Source organism: Tiliqua scincoides, chromosome 1 (assembly GCF_035046505.1).
Source record: "Tiliqua scincoides isolate rTilSci1 chromosome 1, rTilSci1.hap2, whole genome shotgun sequence".
In the NCBI taxonomy this organism is placed as follows: domain Eukaryota; kingdom Metazoa; phylum Chordata; class Lepidosauria; order Squamata; family Scincidae; genus Tiliqua; species Tiliqua scincoides.
The window spans coordinates 295,556,400-295,579,611 of NC_089821.1; the positions used below are offsets into that span (position 1 = coordinate 295,556,400).

At 44.8% G+C, this 23,212-nt stretch overlaps 1 protein-coding gene across 2 annotated transcripts in view; it reads right to left on the minus strand.

Annotated features, from left to right (window-relative positions):
- Nucleotides 1-518: 518 nt before the first annotated feature.
- ASB2 (ankyrin repeat and SOCS box containing 2) overlaps nucleotides 519-23,212 on the minus strand; it is a 45,646-nt gene continuing 22,952 nt past the window's right edge. For both annotated transcript variants that reach the window (XM_066628612.1, XM_066628604.1), the window contains 4 exons: nucleotides 22,311-22,482; nucleotides 9,856-10,417; nucleotides 5,603-5,756; nucleotides 519-4,759 (listed from right to left, as the gene is read on the minus strand). In XM_066628612.1, the coding sequence (XP_066484709.1) occupies nucleotides 4,623-4,759; nucleotides 5,603-5,756; nucleotides 9,856-10,417; nucleotides 22,311-22,482 (1,025 nt within the window). In that variant the 3' untranslated portion in view covers nucleotides 519-4,622. The remainder of the gene's footprint in view (nucleotides 4,760-5,602; nucleotides 5,757-9,855; nucleotides 10,418-22,310; nucleotides 22,483-23,212) is intronic.

Sequence of the window (23,212 nt, forward strand, 5' to 3'; positions counted from 1 at the left end):
TTGTTATTTTTTCATTCTCCAAGACTTGGGGAGCCAGGAGCCTGCTGCCGCCTGTGTAAGTTAAAGACAGCCCCTCGTGTTCTGGCAGTGCAAGGTCCTCTATGGTGGTATGAAAGTTGGGCTGCTGTCGCGTACTTCTGGGAGACTACCGCAAATGGGTTGCAGTGCAGTGTGCACAGCAGTGACTACAGAGGTCTTTGTTGATGCTAGTAAGTTGTTGGCATTGGTGTGTTAAGGATGGCAGGGGGACAATCAGGCAGTGGAGAGGGGGATGAAGAGGTGGATCTTGGCAGCACCAGTGTGTGCCAGATCTTATCTCTTCTTCTCAAGCTGCCCTGCCCAAAGAGAACCATAGGTGATCAGATGGCCTACTGAAGTGGGGAGTAAGTTAGAAACATTTTTAATTACCTCCTGTTGGCTCTCTGTCTCCCCCCATTGGATGCTGTGCGTGTTCTGCTAGCATGACTGCATGGGGGGGGAATAGAATTGGGCAGTATCTTAAATAAATAGTCACTTAGCATCTGGAAGTTTATTTTTATTCACATTTAAGGCCAACAATAAAACCTAAAAACATTATAAATATAGTACTGTTCACACCCATTTTCCCCACCCCAGACCCCACAATTTAGAAAAGCAGTTGTAACAAAATCCAAAAACTCAAAAGTGCATTAGAACACAAAATACACTGCACACATGCCAAAGGAAATAATACATCAATCAGGGCACAGATTCCTAGAATATCCTGGAAAATTGCTAGAATATTCATAGAATATCTAACAGATGACTAGGGATGTTCTGTCATCATCATTGTCAGTTAATACATGCCACCATTCTATGTATTGGAAATACAGGAGTTAACAAAATCTGAAATACTTAACTTTCCAAATTAACAATCACTTCTATACAGTTGCATTGACTGTTATTAAAAAAAAGGTAGAATTTGTACAGGTTTGCCATGATTGGTAAAATACTTTTGTAGAAAATTCTGTTTCCCTGATCTAGGAAATCACTAGATTCACTAAATCACTCTTGCAGCAGCCTGTTGCAAACCCAGTCCAGCTGACTTGTGCATGAGAACTTTTTCTGTACATGGATTGTTGTTGCTGGATTGGGGCAAATGAGTAAGCGAGGTAGCATGCACTATGTACAAATAAACATAAACCAACCGTGTTAAAAAAGATGGCAATAAAAATCAAGTGACAGCACAATTGTCCGGGGAGCTATTCTGCAAACTGTTTCCCCCTCAATTTATGAGCATGCTAGACTTGAATCTCCTGAGATTTGTGCTAACTTCAGTAATGCAGATCCAACTGCCTCACTGGAGTTGCTTCTGATTTATGGATATGTGAATGAGGAATCCAAACTTATAGGTTACCTGGGTATTTATGATGGGAGGGGAGAAAAAAAAAGGAGGGCTTTGCTCTGTTTATTTCTCTCCAAGATCTGGAGTTTCCCTAAGTAGTAAGCTGACCCACCTCCCCAGCTATATAATGCAAACACTAGACAGAAGGCTCAATAATTAGTATGTAATTGCTCCATTCACAACCAGTTAGAACATTTCCAAGTTTTGTTAAAAGCACTAATCAAAATTGCAGCTTTGTTAATGTAACTATACAAGGGAATTCTTTTTACAACATCATAAAACTGTGCTATGAATTCCTTATTCTACCCCATTCCTGCAGCGCAGCTGTCCCTGTACCGGCTCAAAGTGTTGCAAATGTACCATAAAGCATATTTGTGACTACTTGTGAGCTGGAAGGGCTGGTACTGGCCTAGAGGTACAGCATCCTGGAGCAGAGCCAGATAGCACAGGTAAGGTTGTGCCAGGTGGAACGTGGGCTTGGACAAGGAGACAGGGAGGGGCATTTCAGGGTGGGGGAAGGGTGGAACGGGGAGTGGGACAGGCCCGGGAGGGCGGCAGAATCAGTGGAAGTTTTTGCCATATCCTAACCACTTTTCTGACCCACCTGGTGTTACACCTGGCTTCCCAGATTTAAACAAGTGATATAGCTGATGCAGATTTCAGAAGCCCCATGGGGTGGCTGGGGCTTTACCAGGGTATATTCCCTTAGCCCTAGAAGACCTCCAGCCACCTCCTAACCTGCGATGAATACAACACAGGCCGTGCAGCCTGGCTGTACCAATGCAGGTTATGACTGGGCTGCGCAAAGTTCTATCCACCAGATGTCCTGCAGTCTATCTCAAGCATCTCCATGAAGCAGCGCTGGGGTGCAAACCATGAATTCGAGTTCAATCTGCTGGATTTGGCTTTGGCAGCTTAGCTTCAGTATCACAGAAGCCTACTGCTCTTGTCACTCTAAAACAGGGGTGTCCAAAGTTTTTGGCAGGAGGGCCACATCATCTCTCTGACACTGTGTCGGGGGCCGGGGGGGGGAGGAAAAGAATTAATTTACATTTAAAATTTGAATAAATTTACATAAGTTTACATAAATGAATATATTAAGGATGAACTTATATGAATGAATGAAGGTCTTGCAATAGCTCAATGCCTATAAAAGGCCTTGCACAAAGCAAGGCTGGCTTTTCCTTTGCTGCCACATCACAGATGTGAAACAGCAAGCAGTGGAGGGAGCCCTCATCCCACAGCTCACGTGAGAGGTCAAACAGTCAACCTCACGCTGAGAGCAGTTGTGTTGGGCCAGTGCGGGCTCCAGCAAATCTCCGGAGGGTCAGAGGTTCATTGGAGACTGGGCACTCCCTGAGGGCCGCATTGGGAGTCCTCGAGGGCTGCAAGTGGCCCCAGGGCCAGGGTTTGGGCACCCTTGCTCAAAGTTGGATTAGAAAACTTTATTGTATTATATCAAGTTGGATTATCACAGTTCAAGCTTTTAACAGAACCATGAGCTACACCAATTAAACCATACACTTCAGAGATTCATGTAGCCCAAATGTGTTGTGAAGAGGATAAGAAACAGTTGCACCTGCAATTCTTTCTCATGGAAGGGTTCAAAACAGAATGCTGATCAATGAGAGCGGCAGATGTTAATGGAAGATCTGATGTACTCTCCTACATTAAAACAACATAGCCAGATCATGGAAGGAATTATTTACTACTGCTAGTCAGCTAATACTCAATAAGCACAGGTAGCAATTGTTCAGTATTAAGGATATCCTGTTTGGGCTGTTGTCTGTGCATCACCCAGCAAGGAGTTCCTGGCAGGGGCAAAGAGTCAATAAGCGAAATACAACTCTTCCCACCCAGGCTTCAAATTTTGATCCGGCAGAGGTGAGCAAGGAGCAGGAGTTCCTAATCCACAACCCAATTTAGCCAAAGTATTTGATCTGGAACTGATTCACAGCCCCATCCTATGTTTGTCTACTCAGAAGTAAGTCCCATTAGTATCAATGGGGCTTACTCCCAGGAAAGTGTAGATAGGTTTGGGCTGTCAGTACCTACGTGCAATTGTGAAAATCCTACTTCTATTTTGCAGCAACAGAACAAGATTTTTTTCCTATGGAGTTTTTCTGAAGCAACAGAAGACCCAATTCTTTCTTTCCATCTTCTCAAATAGATGCAAACTACAAACTCTTTTACTAACAGGATTATCTACTGTTGGCTTCAGTGGCACCAAACTTGGAAGTGGATGAACTACAGGAACTTAAAATCTAATTCTGTCTGCTCTTATTCTTATTTGATAATATACACAGTTCTTTCCTGTGGGTTAAATCTCTCAGTCCTTACTTGGTAAGCTATTGTTATTGGAGTCATCATGAATTCTTCTTTAAATCCAACATTTACAACATAACTTACGTGGGAACAAAAAATATTGTGAAAGGCTCAGGGCTTTTACTGTTCAGAAATAGTCAAGTACATAGTCATACAGATAGGCCAAATAAATTGGAGGAAAAAGAATGTGAGCAAGGTTCACAACATTTTCCCCCTTAGCAAAGGTGGTGTCAAATGAGAAAGAATTCACAGTCAGTAAATTAGATCAATCCAGCACATGAAACTAAACTAAAATCCAACCAGTGAACTGAAACATTATGCTGAATTTTAACTCTCACTGGAGATGGTTAGATCTTGTGCATGAGATGCCTTTTGGTCATGGGATCATTCACAAAAGACATTTATGTCCACGTGACCAAAACCGATTGTCCTTGAGGATCAAGCCGTGTAGATAAATGTAATGTAAAAACCAGGAAATCATGAAAAGAATTGGCAAGAAGTCTTATGGTAACCCAAACTGGAAGAAGTGTCATTACAATTGTTGTTGTTGTTATTCCATTTGTCCTTTGTGAACTCATATTTGCAGATCATCATGAATGCTATGCTTTCTTTCACCCTTTCCATCTTACAGGCCAATTAGCACAGAGGTGTTTAATGAAATGTGTTGTGCATTTTTTCTCTGCATAATAATGCAGCCCCTTTCTTATGTTGGCTACCCTCCATCCTGATTCTCTCACCACATTCTCTAAATACTGTTGGATTAGTTTTTTCTATTGCTCCTATTTGCAGGCATCTTCCCCCCCCCCTTCATTTTCTTACATAGCAAAGTCAGTTTTTTCTTCCATCATACAAGTCCGTCTCCATCACATGATTGTACTCTGTCATAGATATGGCTGTCACTCCAGGGAACTATGACTGCCAGGTTCACTTGAGGTCATTGGGTATAGTCATACTGCAAATAGCGAAGCAGCCTTCCTGGCAGGGGCAAAGAGTCAATAAGTGAAATACGACTCTTCCCAACCAGGCTTCGAATTTTGATCCGGCAGAGGTGAGCAAGTGGCCTTGGGAGCTCTGAAAAAAGAGAAAGCATGCTTGGGTCAACAGAGCATTTAAGAACTGTTCATAGAAGCACATGTGTTACAACAAGAAGCCTATGCTGTCAACAGAACTGAAGTGCTCTTCCTTGAGATTTCAGTGTGCTGAACTACTGAGACTCTTCTCTGAGTTCCCCTATCATTGGAGATGTGGCAGGTGTGTCCAAGAGATAGACTGTGGTGCTCGTGCTACAGAACAGCCAGACTTGAAGATATTTGGCTCTATGAGATTTATTTTTAACTGCTGCCTTTTTTGATCATATCTTTTATGTCATTTTACACTTAGAAGCTGCCTTGGTTGTAGGAGGTGTAGGAAGTAGGAGGGAAGGGTAGCAGTTTTGGGCTAGACACTAGGAAGAAAGTCCGAACTGAAAGAGCTGTCCACTCCTGGAGTAATTGGTGCAGTAGTGGGTTCTCTCTCGCTGGAAGTTTTCAAGCAGCTCTACTAGGGTGCTAAAGCCTGCACTGAGCAGGGGGTCAGACTAGATTACTTCCACAGTCCCTTCCAACTCTCCCATTGTAGAATTCTATAATATGCCAAAAAGGATTATAATAGAATATATTTACTTTTCCGTAATGCCAGGCTACTAGTGAACACACCTGATTATAGAGGATTCTGTAGAGGCCAGAAGATTAAGATTTAATTTCATAAGCCTCCTGAGAATAGACTACTGACACATAGAACAAATACAGTAAGTTGTTCTGGAGCCATCAGATGGAGTGAGATATAAATTGAAAGAATTAACGAATGATTATTTATAAGGCAAAGTAATGTGAATCTATAGTACTTGATGTCAGGCAACTCAATATATGAACCCACCTGCTTTATATTTAATGGCAGACCAGCCCTCATAGCTGTCAATATGCTCCTTCAGTCGAGAACAAAGTTGCACATTGCCCACATAATCCAAAAGAACATCGATAATAGGACCTGCCCAGCGACTCAGCTCTGGGGCAGAAACCATTTCACAAAACTGGAAAAGCAACAAGAAGATATATGAAATATTTGTTGTAGGGGGCAGCAATTCGTAGTCCCTGGGCCATATTCACCCCCCTCCAAGAAATGACAATTGACTCTTTGGTTGCCAACTTGTAAAAGTAGCATGGAGAAAATGGCATGACTACATTTAGCTGAAGGACCTTTCTAGGTGATAACAGTTGAGGTACAGGCCCCTCATTACACCTTCCAGTAACACTAGTGGGTGATCAGTGTTATACTGGGAACATTAATGTCTTCTCTCAGAGAACAGCTGGGACTTACATCTCACTGACTGCTATTCCATGACTAGACTGAGAGTCTGACAACCTTATCCTATCAAGGGCCTCCTACAGCAGACTTCATGATGCAATGCCGTAGGCCCCAATATGGTGGCTTGAAAACCATGCCACCATCACATGCAATGGAGCCACTAGCAGAAATGGCCGATGGTGCCATGTGCAAGTGGTGCTATATCCATGTCAGACTCCCCCAGACTCTCCATTGACCCAGGTGTGGTGGTGGGGGGTGGGGGCTGTGGGGATTTGGGGGAGATCTGGGGTGGGGATATCAGAAGGCAGGGAGCAGACTGGAGGGGCTGGATATTGGCAGAAAAGGCGCACACCAGATCCTGATTTTTCAGGGTGCTCCCTTCCTCTCAAGCCTATGTCAGCAAAATAGCTGGTGTGCGTCCCAGGATTCTCAGAATTTAGGAATCGTCTTGCAAAGGTTCCCACAGCTCTGTGAGAAATGATATACCAGTCAATGCTTTGATCAATCAGGGGGAAAGGACAGTTGGCCACAATGAAAGACTGAATTTTACATTGTGAGACGAGAGCAAATGGGCAGCTATTGTGGGTGTATGGAATTATTGTGCAAGGTATACCCAAAGAATGTGGGAAACTGAAGTCTGTGTGCAGTGTGACTTTGATATGCTTACTTGCACAGTCCAATGCCCAGTTTCTGACACACCCGCAGCAGTAGCAAGGGAACTGTTAAACCAGCCTATAAAATTGTTTTCTGTATTAACAGAAAACATCCCAACAAGTTTGCCCTGACAGTAAATCTTATAATATTCACTTGGTTAAACACTAAATCATTGACTGACTGGCCCTGACACTAAGCAACTAAGCAACGTGAAGTGAGCTGCTGCAAGAAAAACGAAAAGCAAAAACGTACTGCAAATGACACTTTTTGCTTTCTCTCTGTGACATTGTTAAAATGCCCCCTAGTGGCCTTCAGATGTATTGCCTCTCAAGGTTGCATTTAAAATACTTCCATCTCCAACTTAATATATTAAGCAGTTTATGTCCTGCCCTTCTCACTGGCATGGAAGACTGTATTATTATTCAGCAATAATAGTGCTTGTCAGGGTACAGATTTCTTAACTATCCTTACAGCGGAATCCTATGCCTATCTACTCAGAAGTAAGTGCCATAGTGTTCAATGGGGCATTCTTATAGTGCACATTGGATTGCAGCCTTAGAAACTAACTTGACTTCACAACAATCCTATCAAGGGTGCAATCCTATCTTCCACTGGACTATCCAGCGCGAGATAGGGCTGCAAAGTGGCTCAGCCAAAGGTAAGGGGAAACTCTTCCCCTTACCTCTGGGTAAAACTACAGGCCAGTCAGCCTAACATCTATACCGGGTAAGATGGTGGAATGCCTCAACAAAGATAGAATCTCAAAACACATAGACAAACATGCCTTGCTGAGGGAGAATCAGCATGGCTTCTGTAAGGGTAAATCTTGCCTCACAAACCTTTTAGAATTCTTTAAAAAGGTCAACAGGCATGTGGATGCGGGAGAACCCATAGACATTATATATCTGGACTTTCAGAAGGCATTCAACAGGGTCCCTCACCAAAGGCTACTGAAAAAACTCCACAGTCAGAGGGCAGGTCCTCTACTGGATTGAGACCTGGTTGAAGACCAGGAAACAGAGAGTGGGTGTCAATGGGCAATTTTCACAATGGAGAGAAGTGAAAAGCGGTGTGCCCCAAGGATCTGTCCTGGGACTGGTGCTTTTCAACCTCTTCATGAATGACCTGGAGACAGGGGTGAGCAGTGAGGTGGCCATGTTTGCAGATGACACCAAACATTTCCGAGTGGTGAAGACCAGAAGTGATTGTGAGGAGCTCCAGAAGGATCTCTCCAGACTGGCAGAATGGGCAGCAAAATGGCAGATGCGTTTCAATGTAAGTAAGTGTAAAGTCATGCACATTGGGGCAAAAATTCAAAACTTCACATACAGGTTAATGGGTTCTGAGCTGTCTATGACAGATCAGGAGAGAGATCTTGTGGTGGTGGTGGACAGGTCAATGAAAGTGCTGACCCAATGTGCAGCAGCAGTAAAGAAGGCCAATTCTATGCTTGGGATCATTAGAAAAAGAATTGAGAACAAAACAGCTAATGTACAAATCGATGGTAAAGGCCACACCTGGAGTATTGTGTCCAGTTCTGGTCGCCACATCTCAAAAAGGGCATAGGGGAAATGGAAAAGGTGCAAAAGAGAGCGACTAAGATGATTACTGGGCTGGGGCACCTTCCTTATGAGGAAAGGCTACGGCGTTTGGGCCTCTTCAGCCTAGAAAAGAGGCGCCTGAGGGGGGACATGATTGAGACATACAAAATTATGCAGGGGAAGGATAAAGTGGATAGAGAGATGCTCTTTACACTCTCACATAACACCAGAACCAGGGACAGCCACTAAAATTGAGTGTTGGGAGGGTTAGAACAGACAAGAGAAAATATTTCTTTACTCAGCGTGTGGTCGGTCTGTGGAACTCCTTGCCGCAGGATGTGGTATCTGGCCTGGATGCCTTTAAAAGGGGATTGGGCAAGTTTCTGGAGGAAAAATCCATTACGGGTTACAAGCCATGATGCATATGTGCAACCTCCTGATTTTAGAAATGGGGTATGTGAGAATGCCAGATGCAAGGGAGGGCACCAGGATGAGGTCTCTTGTTATCTGATGTGCTCCCTGGGGCATTTGTTGGGCCACTGTGAGATACAGGAAGCTAGACTAGATAGGCCTATGGCCTGATCCAGTGGGGCTGTTCTTATGTAAACCACTGCAGCCCCTATGAGTCTCCTCGGACTCGCGTCACCTCAGGAGGTGGCATAAGTCCAAGGAGAGTGCAGCAGCTTGGAGCCGCTCCATGCTGCCCAGGAACGGAGGTTGGGATCTGCCATAACCAGATCCCAGCCCTGCCTTAATAATAATAACAATAATAACAATAATAATAAAACTTTGTTTTTATCCCGCCCTTCTCCCTAACGGGACCCAGGGCGGCTAACAACATATTAAAAAAACAAATTTTAAAAACATTAATACATAGCAGATAAAAACAGTGCCTTCCGCTCCCCACCTACGCACCCCTGGGACCACCCTCCGCCTGCGCTCCCCCTGCCCCATAACACCTCCTTCCCACCTCCTCCCTGCCCGCCCCAGAACTTTGAGTTGGCCGAGCTTGGCTGATGCAAGACTCACCCCACAAGCCGCCACGGAGGCTGGATTCAGCCTCTGTGTGCTGGCACAGCTTGCTTCCGAGGAGGCGCAAATGTGCTTTACAGTACGTTTGCAACCCTCCTAGGTTGGTGCGAGGGACTTGAGCCAAACTAACTCATTGTTAGGATTGCGCTGGAAGTAGGTTAGACTGAGAAATGCTGATTTTTTCAAAGCTACTTACTGAGGAATTTTTACACAAGAGGAAATACTGAACACTGACTCAAAACTTATGAAACTGAACCAATAAGAAGTAATCAAATTTTAAATGTTAATAAAAATTTCGGCATCTACTGGTGATTGGTCACTTCTCATTGACTTTGTCACACGTCCCTCTACTGAGCTAGGCCAACAGTTCGTTTGGCTGAGAGCTATACTGACTCTGTGATTACCTGAGGCTCTCCAGGATATCAGGTTGAGTGCTGAGGCCTTTCCCTGTCCTACTGCTTGATATACTTTAAGCTAGAGATGCTGGGCACTGCACCTGGTGTCTAAGGAAAGCATATGTCCCTGCTGAGTTATCAGCTTTCTCCACACTTCCTTCCAGATGGCCTCAAAGAGTCAATATAGTAGCAACAGGCTTACCTGTACAGCCTTTCGCTCTTTCTCCACCTGGTTATCATTATATCTGTCCCTCCTAGTATCAATGGCAGGGTGTGGACCACATCCATAGTGACATTTAAAACAGGAATTAGCATCGCAGCCCAGATCCATCAGAAATTTGAGCAGAGTGAGGTACTTCATTGAGAACATGATGGTGGCAGGGAAAGTGGTTGGGTGGGAAGCAATGTAAGCATCGATATTGGCTCCATAATCGAGAAGCAGTTTCATTGTCTTCAAGCAGCCGTGACGGATGGAGATGAGCAGCGGGTTGATGAGGTCAACATTGGGATTGGCTCCAGACTCCAGCAGCAGCTCAGTAGCATAGATATTGTTGTTAACAACTGCAAAGTAGAGGACGGTGGTGCGCCGATCCTCATAGAGTCGGGCACGCTCAAAAGAAAGGGTGGCATTCACATCAAAGCCAGCCTCAATCAGCTCTTCCAAAACATCATCATGGTTGCGCTCAGCCGCAAAATGCAGAGGACTGATGCCACTGCGCTTGATTCGAGTGCGGCTGGTCACTGGAAGCAGCATTTTCACAATCCTGGCAGAAATGAATCAAAGTCATTAGGTTTAGTCTGCTTTTCCCAGCAAGGTTATCCTTGTCCCTGCAGCATCCAGGAGTCCCATTGTGCTGGGTGCTACGGAAATAGAGAAGAGCAGCAAAATTGTCCCTGCCCTCAAATTGTCTACGATTTATGATATAGAAACTGCAGGCAAGGGAAGACAAATGGCTATGACAGATTTGGGGTGAGCAATGACCTCAATCACTAAGATGAGATTTTTATCCCCAGGGGCTTGAAGGCAGTATGATGGAATGATCAGTATCCCACAGGTTATACTACATGCATTTTTTTCCTGTCACACTATGACCGCAAGTCAAACAGAGAGCCAGTAAACCGGGCAGAGCAGTGGTTCCCAAACTTTTTAGCACCAGGACCCACCCCCAGGACTTTTTAGAACGACAGTCTGTCAGGACCCTCCAGAACCGACATTATGAACTAGGAAATGATGCCATGGCAGGAAGGGACATCATCAAGCAAGAAAATTTTTAACACCCTCATATGATCAAATCAAGCAAGTAAATTAAAATTTTACAATGTAAACATTTATTTAAAATAAAGACAGATTATCACCCTACCAAACAGGTGATAATCTGTTTAAAACAAATTCCCCAAATATCCCAAAGGCTGCAATCCTATCCACATTTACCCAGGAGTAAGCCCACTGACTATTATTGTTAAATGCATATACATAGTAGCCTGTTAAAAGTACAGATCAGTTACATTTCCCCAAATGCAGTCATATACTATAGTAGTATCAAGTCTAATATATTAAAATACACATTGGAATGAATGGGGACCCAACTGAAATTGGTTCACGACCCATGTAGTGGGTCCTGACACACAGTTTGAGAAACACTGGGGGCCAGCATTGGAATGGATTCAAATCTCTACTTAGATATGAAGCTCAGTGGCTTGCTTTGAACCAGGTACTGTTTCTCCAGCTAACTTTTCTTGCATGGCTGTTATAAAGATAAAATGAGCTAAAAAAATACATGCTACTCTGAGAACACTGGAGGCAGTAGCAAAGCATGATGGTGGTAGTGGGAGGTGAAGGTAATATATCAATGGTACCACTAAGTGGCTGTTGGGAGGGGTGCTGATGTCCTGTAGCTCCAGAAAACATAATGATGTAATCCCAGCTCCTCTGACCTTCTGGGCTACTGCATTGCTTTAAATGCAAAAAGCCCACCACTGGACCACCTCCATTTGGTGTTCTTAGGCCCACTCTGGGTCAGTTCACTCCAGCAAGTGGTGAAAGCATGATCATCATTGAGAGCATGAGGCAGCTAGACCTGAAGCAGGCCAAAGGTCAACAAATGGAGGCTTGGACAGTGTGATGTCACCCTTCCTGAGGGTGACACCCACTGTGACCAGCACCAATTGCAGCCCCATAGTGATGCCACTGACTTGAAATACACCATCACTTAAGAACATAAGAACAGCCCCACTGGATCAGGCCATAGGCCCATCTAGCCCAGCTTCCTGTATCTCACAGCCAGCGGCCCACCAAATGCCCCAGGGAGCACACCAGACAACAAGAGACCTGCATCCTGGTGCTCTCCCTTGCATCTGACATAGCCCATTTCTAAAATCAGGAGGTTGCACATACACATCATGGCTTGTAACCCATAATGGATTTTTCCTCCAGAAATTTTTCCACTCCCCTTTTAAAGGAATCTAGGCCAGATGCCATCACCACATCCTGTGGCAAGGAGTTCCACAGACCAACCACACACTGAGTAAAGAAATATTTTCTTTTGTCTGTCCTAATCCTCCCAACACTCAATTTTAGTTGCTACCCCTGGTTCTGGTGTTATGTGAGAGTGTAAAGAGCATCTCTCTATCCACTTTATCCTTCCCATGCATAGTTTTGTATGTTAGATTTTATTATGCCTATGGCCTCATCTTCACTAAATTTGTCTTAAATTGATACAAAGCATAACAAAGAGACATCAAGTCTACATAAGAGCACACCTTGCTTTCTATTCAAGATATTTAGCTGCAGCTGGAAGTCTGGAAAGAAAACCCTTCCCTGCAAAAAATGACATACATATAGGTCTATATAAGGTACATATATGATGACTTGTGAAGAACTCAAACACTTCTCTGAAAGCCTTCAGCTACACTTTCAAAAAGATAACTACATATACTGTAGTGCATGATAATCCCTCCAACAGTGGCAAAGCTAGAGGGGGTGCAAAGCCCTACATTTTGCAGGGAGTCTCACCACAGCATGCAGATGAACCCTCTCCTTCAGAGCCATTCCAGGTGAGCCATTTCAAGGGAGCAAAATGGAGGCATTTGAAGGGGAGGGGCTGCTTGCACGCTGTGGTGAGGCTCCCTGCAAAACTTAGTGCTTTGCATCCCCTCTAGTTACACGGCTGCCTCCATGGATTTCATGAATGGCACAAAATGCCAGAACTACCAGAAATTGTAATGCAGGTAGGTGGGGAACTGACAAATGCTTAACCCATTTCTGCCTGGCCCACAGGTGTACACATTTGGTCCCTGTTGTGTATATGCAACGTTTGGCAGAAATGGCTTAGGGCACAATCCTAACCAGGTCTACTCAGAAGTAAGTCCCATTTTGTTCAATGGGGCTTGCTCTCAGGAAAGTGTGGTTAGGATTGCAGCCTTAAGCCAGTTAGCATATGGACTGCAGGGTTAAAACTTACTGACATGGTATATTTGGTTCATGAAGACGCACTCAAGAGGACTGCTCAAAGTGGGACAGGAATAAGAGGCAGTATTATAAACTGTTTTACTGGGATCATTCTTGAACAGCTCAGTTCGTGGCATAGTCTATTCAAGCCTGAATAACTGAAGTAAAGGAAAGGTGTAATCCTCTGGAGCAAGATCACTAATGGAAAAGCCTTGGGAACAGCTACTAGCCAGCCTGCCACTAAGCATGCTCTTGAGACATTATAACTTCATTGGAAGAAAATAAGCAAAGCCTAGAGAGGAAACTCATGTACAGATCATTTCTCAAAGCAGGGAGGCTGACCTCACCCAGCAGTGATGCTCCCTGGAAGCTGGAAGGCCTGGGTGCAGTTTGGTTGGCAGCTGTCCACTACTAACAATGCTTTGTAATAGCCATAATAGCTGAAAAGTCATACACGGTGCTAAGAGGGGTGTATGCCAAGTGACACATTAGTCATCCCATGATCTACTGGAGTTCATTAAAATGTCAGAGTTGGGCTTGTTTGCTTGTTCAGTCAGGCTCCCCATTGCTGAGTTAAGGTGATACTACAAGCTTTGTTCCCAGTTCGGAAGGGGAACATGTGCAATACAAAAAGCACATCCCTCGAACATGCTTGAGACTCTTTCCTTCTCGTGATATCATTTTTTTTAAAAGGGGTAGATTTTGGTAGATGAGAGATAAAACTCTTGTTCAAGGAACTCCAGGAATAGTGAAGGAAGAATGTTATTATACTCAAAAAGTATAAGGATTTATCAGTGGCATAGTTAAGGGAGTAAAGGGGGTACAAATTGGCCCGGGCAACAGGTTTTACAGGGGCAACAACCTGAGTTTGACACTAGTGGTCAAAATTGTAAAAACCTTGGTATTTTAGAAAAATACCATCCTGTTATATACCATTCAATGTGGAATTTAATGCAGCATACAACAAAACAAACTGCATCAAAATATCTCCATTCTATCAAAAGTTATAGCCAAATAACCAGAAATTTTTTTTAAAAACTGCATTATATAACAAGAACTGAATTTTTCTAAAAACTGACCAATGAGAATGATTGTTCTGAGAGCCCATTAGGTGTTATTTTGATACAGCAGGGAGCCAATAAGTTGGTAATATGGGAGGAGCCTGGGGGGAGGTGGCAGAACAAGTGGGTGGCGAGCTGCTGTGGGGAGGAGATGGCTTTCCCCCCATTTTCACTTTTTAAAAAGCCTGGACATGACGTCACTTCCAGGGCATCATTTTGAGCTTGGCACTGGGATACACAATCATTAGCTACGCCACTGGGATTTACTGTCATACATCATGGTTTGGTGTGCCACAACAAACTTGCACGACACGCATTCAGTGGTGTCAGTACATGCTTGTGATCAGCTATTCAGGCAATCCATTTGTCATGTGCATAACACAATCCATGCACAGAGTGATCATGTGAATCAGTGCGAGGAAATGCCTGTTTCTTTTCTACTTGTGTGTGTGGTCCGTATTGTGTCTCCCTGTTTTGTTCTTTATGTTCTTTTCTCTCTTTCATATAGATGGGCTCACCATCTACGTATATACAATGATGGGTTGATTGCGTCCCTCACCTAATCCCACATTGCCAGGCCCAATATCACTCTCGCTAATTATGAGCCATTGTATTACATTCATACAATGTAATATGTATGGACGCAAATGCATCCAACAGATTGCATCCGGCCAACGCAATGCAACAGATGCATCCAAATTGCATCCGGCCGACGCAAATGCATCCAACAGATGGGAACATTTCAAGAATACCGTTTACAACACCGCCTTGTCCATATTCGGCAAAAAGACCAACAAGGCGGCAGACTGGTTTGAAGCCCACTCTGAGGAGTTGACACCAGTCATTGAGGAAAAGAGGAGAGCTCAAGCAGCATACAAGGCCTGTCCCAGTGAGCGCAACCTGCAGGTCCTCCGAATTGCTCGCAGCAAAGTCCAACAGACTGCCAGGAGATGTGCTAACGACTACTGGCTCCAGCTCTGTTCCGAGATACAGATAGCAGCTGACACGGGCAACATCAAGGGGATGTATGATGGTATCAAGCAGGCCCTAGGTCCAACACAGAAGAAAATTGCCCCTCTGAAGTCTGCCACAGGCGAGGTCATCCAGGATCGGGCGCAGCAGATGGAACGCTGGGTGCAGCACTACTCTGAGCTATATTCCAGAGAAAATGTAGTCACCGAAGAAGCACTGAACAACATTGAGTGCCTGCCTGTGCTGGAAGAGCTTGACAGTGAACCAACCCTAGAAGAACTTCACGTGGCCCTGGACTCCCTTGCCTTTGGCAAGGCACCTGGAAAAGACAGCATCCCTGCTGAAGTCCTAAAATGCTGCAAAGAGATCATCGTCACTGAGCTGCATGAAATCCTCTGTCTCTGCTGGAGAGAAGGTGGAGTACCTCAAGACATGAGGGATGCAAACATCATCACGCTGTACAAGAACAAAGGTGACAGGGGTGACTGCAACAACTACCGCGGCATCTCTCTCCTTAGCGTTGTAGGAAAGCTGTTTGCCCGAGTTGTACTAAAGAGGCTCCAGGTACTTGCAGAGAGCGTCTATCCAGAATCGCAGTGTGGATTCCGAGCCAACAGTTCCACCACTGATATGGTATTCTCCCTTAGACAACTGCAGGAGAAATGCAGGGAACAACGACAGCCACTCTTTATAGCCTTCATAGATCTCACAAAGGCTTTCGACCTGGTCAGCAGAGACGGCCTCTTCCAGATTCTCCCCAAGATTGGATGTCCACCCAGGCTCCTCAGCGTCATCAGATCTTTCCACAAGGACATGAAGGGCACTGTTGTCTTCGATGGCTCCACATCAGACCCTTTTGACATCCGAAGCGGAGTAAAGCAGGGCTGTGTTCTTGCACCAACCTTGTTTGGGATTTTCTTCGCTGTCCTGCTGAAGCAGGCCTTTGGAACTGCAACAGAAGGCATCTATCTCCGGACCAGATCAGACGGAAAGCTCTTCAACCTCTCCAGACTGAGAGCAAAATCCAAAGTCCAGCTGAAATGTCTGCGTGACTTCCTCTTTGCCGACGATGCAGCTGTCACTACCCACTCTGCCAAAGATCTCCAGCAGCTCATGGATCGTTTTAGCAAGGCCTGCCAAGATTTTGGACTGACAATCAGCCTGAAGAAAACACAGGTCATGGTTCAGGATGTGGACTCACCTCCCTGCATTACAATCTCTGAGCATGAACTGGAGGTTGTCCATGACTTTGTGTACCTTGGCTCAACGATCTCCGACACTCATTCTCTCGATACCGAGCTAAACAAGCGCATCGGTAAAGCAGCTACCACGTTTTCCAGACTCACAAAGAGAGTCTGGTCCAACAAGAAGCTGACGGAACATACCAAGATCCAGGTCTACAGAGCTTGCGTCCTGAGTACACTTCTGTACTGCAGCGAGTCATGGACTCTTCGCTCACAACAGGAGAGGAAACTGAGCGCTTTCCACATGCGCTGCCTCCGACGCATCCTCGGCATCACCTGGCAGGACAAAGTTCCAAACAACACAGTCCTGGAACGTGCTGGAATCCCTAGCATGTATTCACTGCTGAAACAGAGACGCCTGCGTTGGCTTGGTCATGTCGTGAGAATGGATGATGGCTGGATCCCAAAGGATCTCCTCTATGGAGAACTCGTGCAAGGAAAGCGCCCTACAGGTAGACCACAGCTGCGATACAAGGACATCTGCAAGAGGGATCTGAAGGCCTTAGGGATGGACCTCAACAAGTGGGAAACCCTGGCCTCTGAGCGGCCCGCTTGGAGGCAGGCTGTGCAGCATGGCCTTTCCCAGTTTGAAGAGACACTTTGCCAACAGTCTGAGGCTAAGAGGCAAAGAAGGAAGGCCCATAGCCAGGGAGACAGACCAGGGACAGACTGCACTTGCTCCCGGTGTGGAAGGGATTGTCACTCCCGGATTGGCCTTCTCAGCCACACTAGACGCTGTGCCAGAACCACCTTTCAGAGCGCGATACCATAGTCTTTCGAGACTGAAGGTTGCCAATACAATTACATTCATAGTAATACACCCAGAAATGCATACATAAACAAATCCTAACAATTTCACAACTACACCTGCTCACGATTGTAAGCATTAAATTGTGTTCCACTAAGGTCATGGGACTAATAAGATACTGTACTGACACAAATCTTCCCAAACAGAGAGGGACTTTCATGTACAATAAACAAACACCAAGCAACAAGGATTAGAAAAAAAAAAAAATTGAAACAGCTCCTTGACTTTTTCTGAGATTATGAAGCCTTCATGTCCTGGCAGTAAGTCTGGGTATGAATTCCTGAAGAATTACATAGTAAATCCACTAGTAAATCCATAGTAAATGCTTACAAAGAGAGCAGTGATGTCGCTAAGGGGGTGCGGGGGATGTGGACCACACCGGGTGACACACGAGACGGGGGTGACGCACACTGGGAGGGTGATGTGCTAAAATCCTGGTGATTAGGAGAAATACCATCATGTTATATATCAATCAATGTATAATTTCATGCAGAATGCGATGAAACAAACTGCATTGACATATCTTTATTCTATCAAAAGGTACAGCCAAAAAACCAGTGGGGGCGGGGAGATGGTAGATCACCACGCCCACCACCTGGCATGTTGCTCCGCCCACTGCAGGGGGGTGACGTGCTGGCCTCCCACACTGGGTGACGCGAACCCTAGTGATGCCACTGAAAGAGAGGTCACTGTGAAGAGTGTTATTATTCAGAATACCAAATGGATTAAAGATGACTAACCACATGAAGCCAAGCTGGCCATTTGGATAAATATTTTGTTCAAATCGCTAAAGATGGGAAGCCCTTTAACACTTCCATGTCACAATTTTAGTAGGTACTTCATTTTTAAATATTAAGAAATGTTAAATGGTTAACCTAATTCTGAGTTCATGTACTGGGGTCAATCAGTGTTACCCAATTTGTACTAAGTAAAATTTAGGCTGAATGAGTTTTGTATGTTTTCAAATAAAGAGGAATTTTGCTGCAATAATTTCTGGCAAGGCTGCCATCAACCGATGGGGTTTTATCAAGTAAACCCATTGGTACTTTTTGGGAGAAATTGAAACCAACCATGTGCCTATGGAATTTTCTGTTTGGTGCTCCCTTATTGTGGAGTCCCATGCGCTCTTTGCAGGGGTGGCATCGGAGGCTGCCCAGGCCAGGCACTGACTGAGACCCATGCCCAATCAAACAGCCCACCTGGCTAGGCCGACCCCCCAAACCGTCAATATCAGTGGCAGTGATAGCATCCAAAATGCCACCAGGAGGCAGATGGGGTCACCAAGAAAGTCCAGTGCAAGGTGTTTCCCTAGAACCCCAGCAACCTGGCCTCAGTACAGGCTATTTGCTTGCAGCCTGGTAACACAGCATGATTTATTGTGGTTATGACTCAAAATGTACATGTTTGGAAATAAGTGCACTTGAAAGAAGCTGAACCCAGTTCCAAGTGTTGCTTTCAATGATTAGTTGAAATCATTAAGTAATTTGGTAGGAATTTGTCATTATATTTGCTGATCTGCCCTATCTCAGGACCTCAGGATGGATGGCATTACATCTGGTGACAATCAGCATACCAACCATTTGATATAGATTAGGCAGAGAGATCTTAACTTGTCCGAGCTAAAGAAAAGGCTGTATCACCCTGCTAACAAAGAAACTGCTGAGATAAAACTGCTCATGACTGTCTCTGCAACCGAAGTGGCAAATAACCAACCCACTCAGATTTTTCCATAATCCTTGTTTAAGCCCCCAGCTTTAATTCCCAAACATGATTTATCTATTTTTTTTTAACTTTATGCTGCCCTTTTCCCTAAAGACCCAGAGCATCCTGCAGCAACACAACAATAGTAAAATTAAAACACAATCAATCACAAAGCAAAATCAAACCACCAGATAAACTAGTCAGTGGTAGCAATAGAACAACAAAAAAGCAAGTATAGGCAACAAAGGGCCAAATCCTATCCAATTTTCCAGTGCCAGTGCAGCTGTGCCAATGGGGTGTGCACTGCATCCTGTAGTGGGGGAGGCAGTCACAGAGGCCTCCTCAAGGTATGGGAACATTTGTGCAGCTGCTCCGGTGCTGGAAAATTGGATAGGATTGGGCCCTAAGGGCCCTTTCCAGCATTGACATAAGGGCCATGCAGCTCTGAGGTAAGGGAACAAATATTCCCTTACTTTGAGGAGGCCTCCATGAGTGACATGCAACTGCAGGATGCAGCACATGTCCCTTTGGCACCGCTATGCCAGTGCTGGAAAGCACTGACATAAGGGGTTAGGATTGTGCCCTAAATTTGTTCACATTCAACTGTTGTTACCCTTGCTTCTGCCCTCTCTTCCTCTGTTCTCTCCTCACAATCATACTTTGTAAGCAACTGATAGAAAGAATCCAAAGCCATCTTCTTGGTTTGATGATGATGATGATAATAATAATAATCAGGGCTTTTTTTCTAATGGAACGCGGGGGGATGGAGTTCCGGCACCTTTTTGCAGGGGCCCCTCCCCTTTGGAGGCATTCCGGCGGGGGGGGAGCAAAACAGAGGCATTTGCTGGGTGGGTGCTGGGGGGGTGCATGGTGGGAGGGTGCCTGGCCCCTGCCTGACCACACAATGACCCCCTCCTCCCCCATCTCCAAGCTCTCACCTGAGCCTAGCCCACCTCCCCTCCCCCCGCGCTCTGCTTTCCCAGCGCAGCTTCCAAGCCGGTGGAGGGCGCGGGGGGAGGAGGACGGGCTGCGGCACCCATGGAACGCCCAGGAACTGGCTTGGCGGAGGAGGAGGGGAAGGAAACTGGCTGGTGCAGCCCCGTGCCAATCTGCAGCACGAGCCTAGGCGTGTCTACTCAGAAGTATGACTCATTGTGCTCAATGGGGCTTGCTCCTGGGAAAGGGTACATAGCCTTGCAGCCTGAGAGCCCAAGCATGTCTACTCAGAAGTAAGTTCCACTGTGTTCAATGGGGCTTACTCCCGAGAAAGTGTCATAGCCTTGCAGCCTGAGTAGACAGGCAGAGGAAGGGCTCTGTGGCTGCAGTCCTCTCCACACTTTCCTGGGAGGAAGCCCCACTGCCTCTAGTGGGACTGACTTCTGAGTAGACAGGCACAGGATTGGGCCCTGAGGCTGCCATCCTATCCACAGTAAGCCCCATTCATTAAAGTGGACTTCTGAGTAGACATGCATAGGATTGGGCTCTTAGGCTGTAATCCTAGGCACTATCCTGGGAGTAAGCTCCATTGACTAGAACAAGACTTACTTCAGAGTAGACATACCTAGGATTGGGCTCTTAATCCTGGCAGAGGTATATATTTGCACCCATTTTCACATGCTAAGGGCAGGTGAAAAGGGATTCTCCTTGTGTACAATGTGCTATCCAGCCTTGCCAGAGATCCTCCTCATCCTTCCCCCACAAGCATGCCCTCCGCCAGCCAGCGTTTGCAGCTCCTCTCCAGCAATGCACAGCAGCTGCTCAGGGCAACAGAGAACATACAATTGCATGCCAAGTGCCTTCCCAAAGACACAGAGTATTCTGATACCTGAATTAAACCACATTTAATCGCTTGTTTGCAAACGTAGCTGTTTCTATGTGCACCTCAGGACCCCTCTCATGTAAGAATTCCGTTTTTGTTCTTACTCCCACAGTTGCTTAGAGTAATTTCACTACATGGAACTCATGTAAGACATTTTCCGGAATCCATTCACCGCTTCCTCTCCTCGAAGTAGTGCCACACTACATACTACACGCTACAAGTGCACCTGTACAGTATTTTTCCCCATGTGTAGAAAAAATAGCTAGGGGGAAGGGGATGTGGAGATTGACAGCCCAATCCTATGCATGTCTACTCAGAAGTAAGTTCATCTTTAGGGGGGAAGCACATAAAAAATATTTTATTTCTCCAATAAAAAATGGTTTAAAAATAATAAATAAATAAATAAAAGATTAACAAGTTGTGAGTTCCTGCACCTTTTTATTTACAAAAAAGCACTAATAATAATAATAATAATAATAATAATAATAATAATAATAATTTATATACCGCTTTTTAACAAAAAGTTCCCAAAGCGGTTTACAGAAAAAAAATCAAATAAGAATTGAAAAAGGTTTCAAAATTCATGATGGTGGTGATAAGCCATAACAGCTGAATGATGTGTTCAGTCCTATCACTGAGAGGGTGGCAGTCTATCTGCAGCTGATAGTGGCAAGTAGACCCAAGAGATCCAGTATATTTTGTATGTTAGGCCACTATGTTTTATATGGGACAAATATACCTGACTTATTCAGTGGTTATGAATTATATATCATAGGCTTGTACTCACTACTGTTGTTCTCTTTGTTGTGTTGTTGTGTTTGTGTTTGTTATGTATGCCAATAAAGGTCTTATCTTATCCACTTTGTAAGCCCCTTGGGAGCAGGCACATTTTTTTTTTTTTTGCTGCTGCTGCTGCTGCTGTATAAATAACAGTAAAACATTACCTCTTCAGATGCAAAGGAATTTGTATATCAGACATAAGACAAGAAGAAAGGATGGAGGACATGATGGAGTGAAAATGTTTTGAAGCAGGCCATATAACTACACTGCATTCCCAGATCTTTTAAATACTACTAATTCTTTTGGATACTCTGTCATGCTTACAGACCCTATCAGTACCTCACCGACCATGTTCCTTGACGGAACATGGATGGTGATTTTGAGTTCCCAAAATTTGAGTTCCCAAAATGCAGGTGTCAGGCAGCCCGAACCCATGTAACTTCCCATGTGGTGATTCAGGGGTGCCAACACTACTTCAGCTGTATCTTGTGGGGGGAGTTTCAGCACCCACCACCACATTCCACCCCTCCCATCTCTCTCCTGACACCTGCACAAACTTACCAACAGTGGCAGGCATCAGATCTGTTGTTGCACGGACTTGGCCATTTGCCACATGTGGTGGAGCAGACCAGGCCACACTCACTGGTGCTGTTGCGTTTGTAAAAGCCTTAAAGCTATTTATGCCACCAGAATGCTTGTTCTGCTGATGTAAATGGCCTTTAGCATTGAGCTGTGATTCTCTTAAAGATCTCTTTTAGTACAGTGGAAAACTAATTGTCACAGATTCAAATCCACCATCAAACTTGAGGAAGAAAGTAACTTACTCATAATAGCCCTTTTTGGCGGCCATGTGTATAGGTAAGAACCCATCTTTATTGGTTTTGTTTGCATCAGCACCTTGGGACAAAAGAAACTCCACAATCTTTGTGTGTCCATTTTTAGAGGCTTCATAGAGGGCGGTGGCTTTGTCACTAGCTTGAGTATTGATCTCAGCACCTAGAAAAATACGAGCAATATTCAGTTTCAATGGATCTGGAATAGCAAATGTCTCTATGGCGTTCCAGAAGTTTTGACAACAAGAGAACCAGTAATATAAAATGACCACATGACTTATCTACGCAAGTGAAGTGGCATATGCCATCATGCCAACCATGAGCTCTTTATTGGTTCCAGTGTGCCCACAACTACCAGAGGGGTAGCCAAATTTAGTATTTATTTATTTAAATTTTTCTATCCTGCCTTCCCCTTGCCAGGCCAAATGCCCAAGGCACCTTACAAAATGTTTTTAAAAACATAAAATACGTAAGCATATAAAACATCCAAATTTAGTATCAGTGTTGCATCTGATCTTATTAGGATCTTGTGACATGGATGAAAGTTGTCCCACAATAAACATGTTCATCTTTAAGGTGCCACAGGACTGCAGTTTTCAATGGGCGCACAGAATTTTTTCCTTTAAGATCAGGTGCTGCTTTGTTCAGAGGTATATAGGAGATGCCTTATACTAAATCTTATCAGTACTATCTTTAGTACTATCAGTACTATCGGCTGATGCACCAGCTGCGGCCGTACTTGGATCGTGCAGACTTGGCCACGGTGATCCATGCTACAGTGACATCGAGGTTAGATTATTGTAACACGCTTTATGTGGGGCTGCCCCTGAAGACGGTTCGGAAACTGCAATTAGTGCAGAATGCGGCGGCCCGTGTGGTCACTGGAGCTAGGC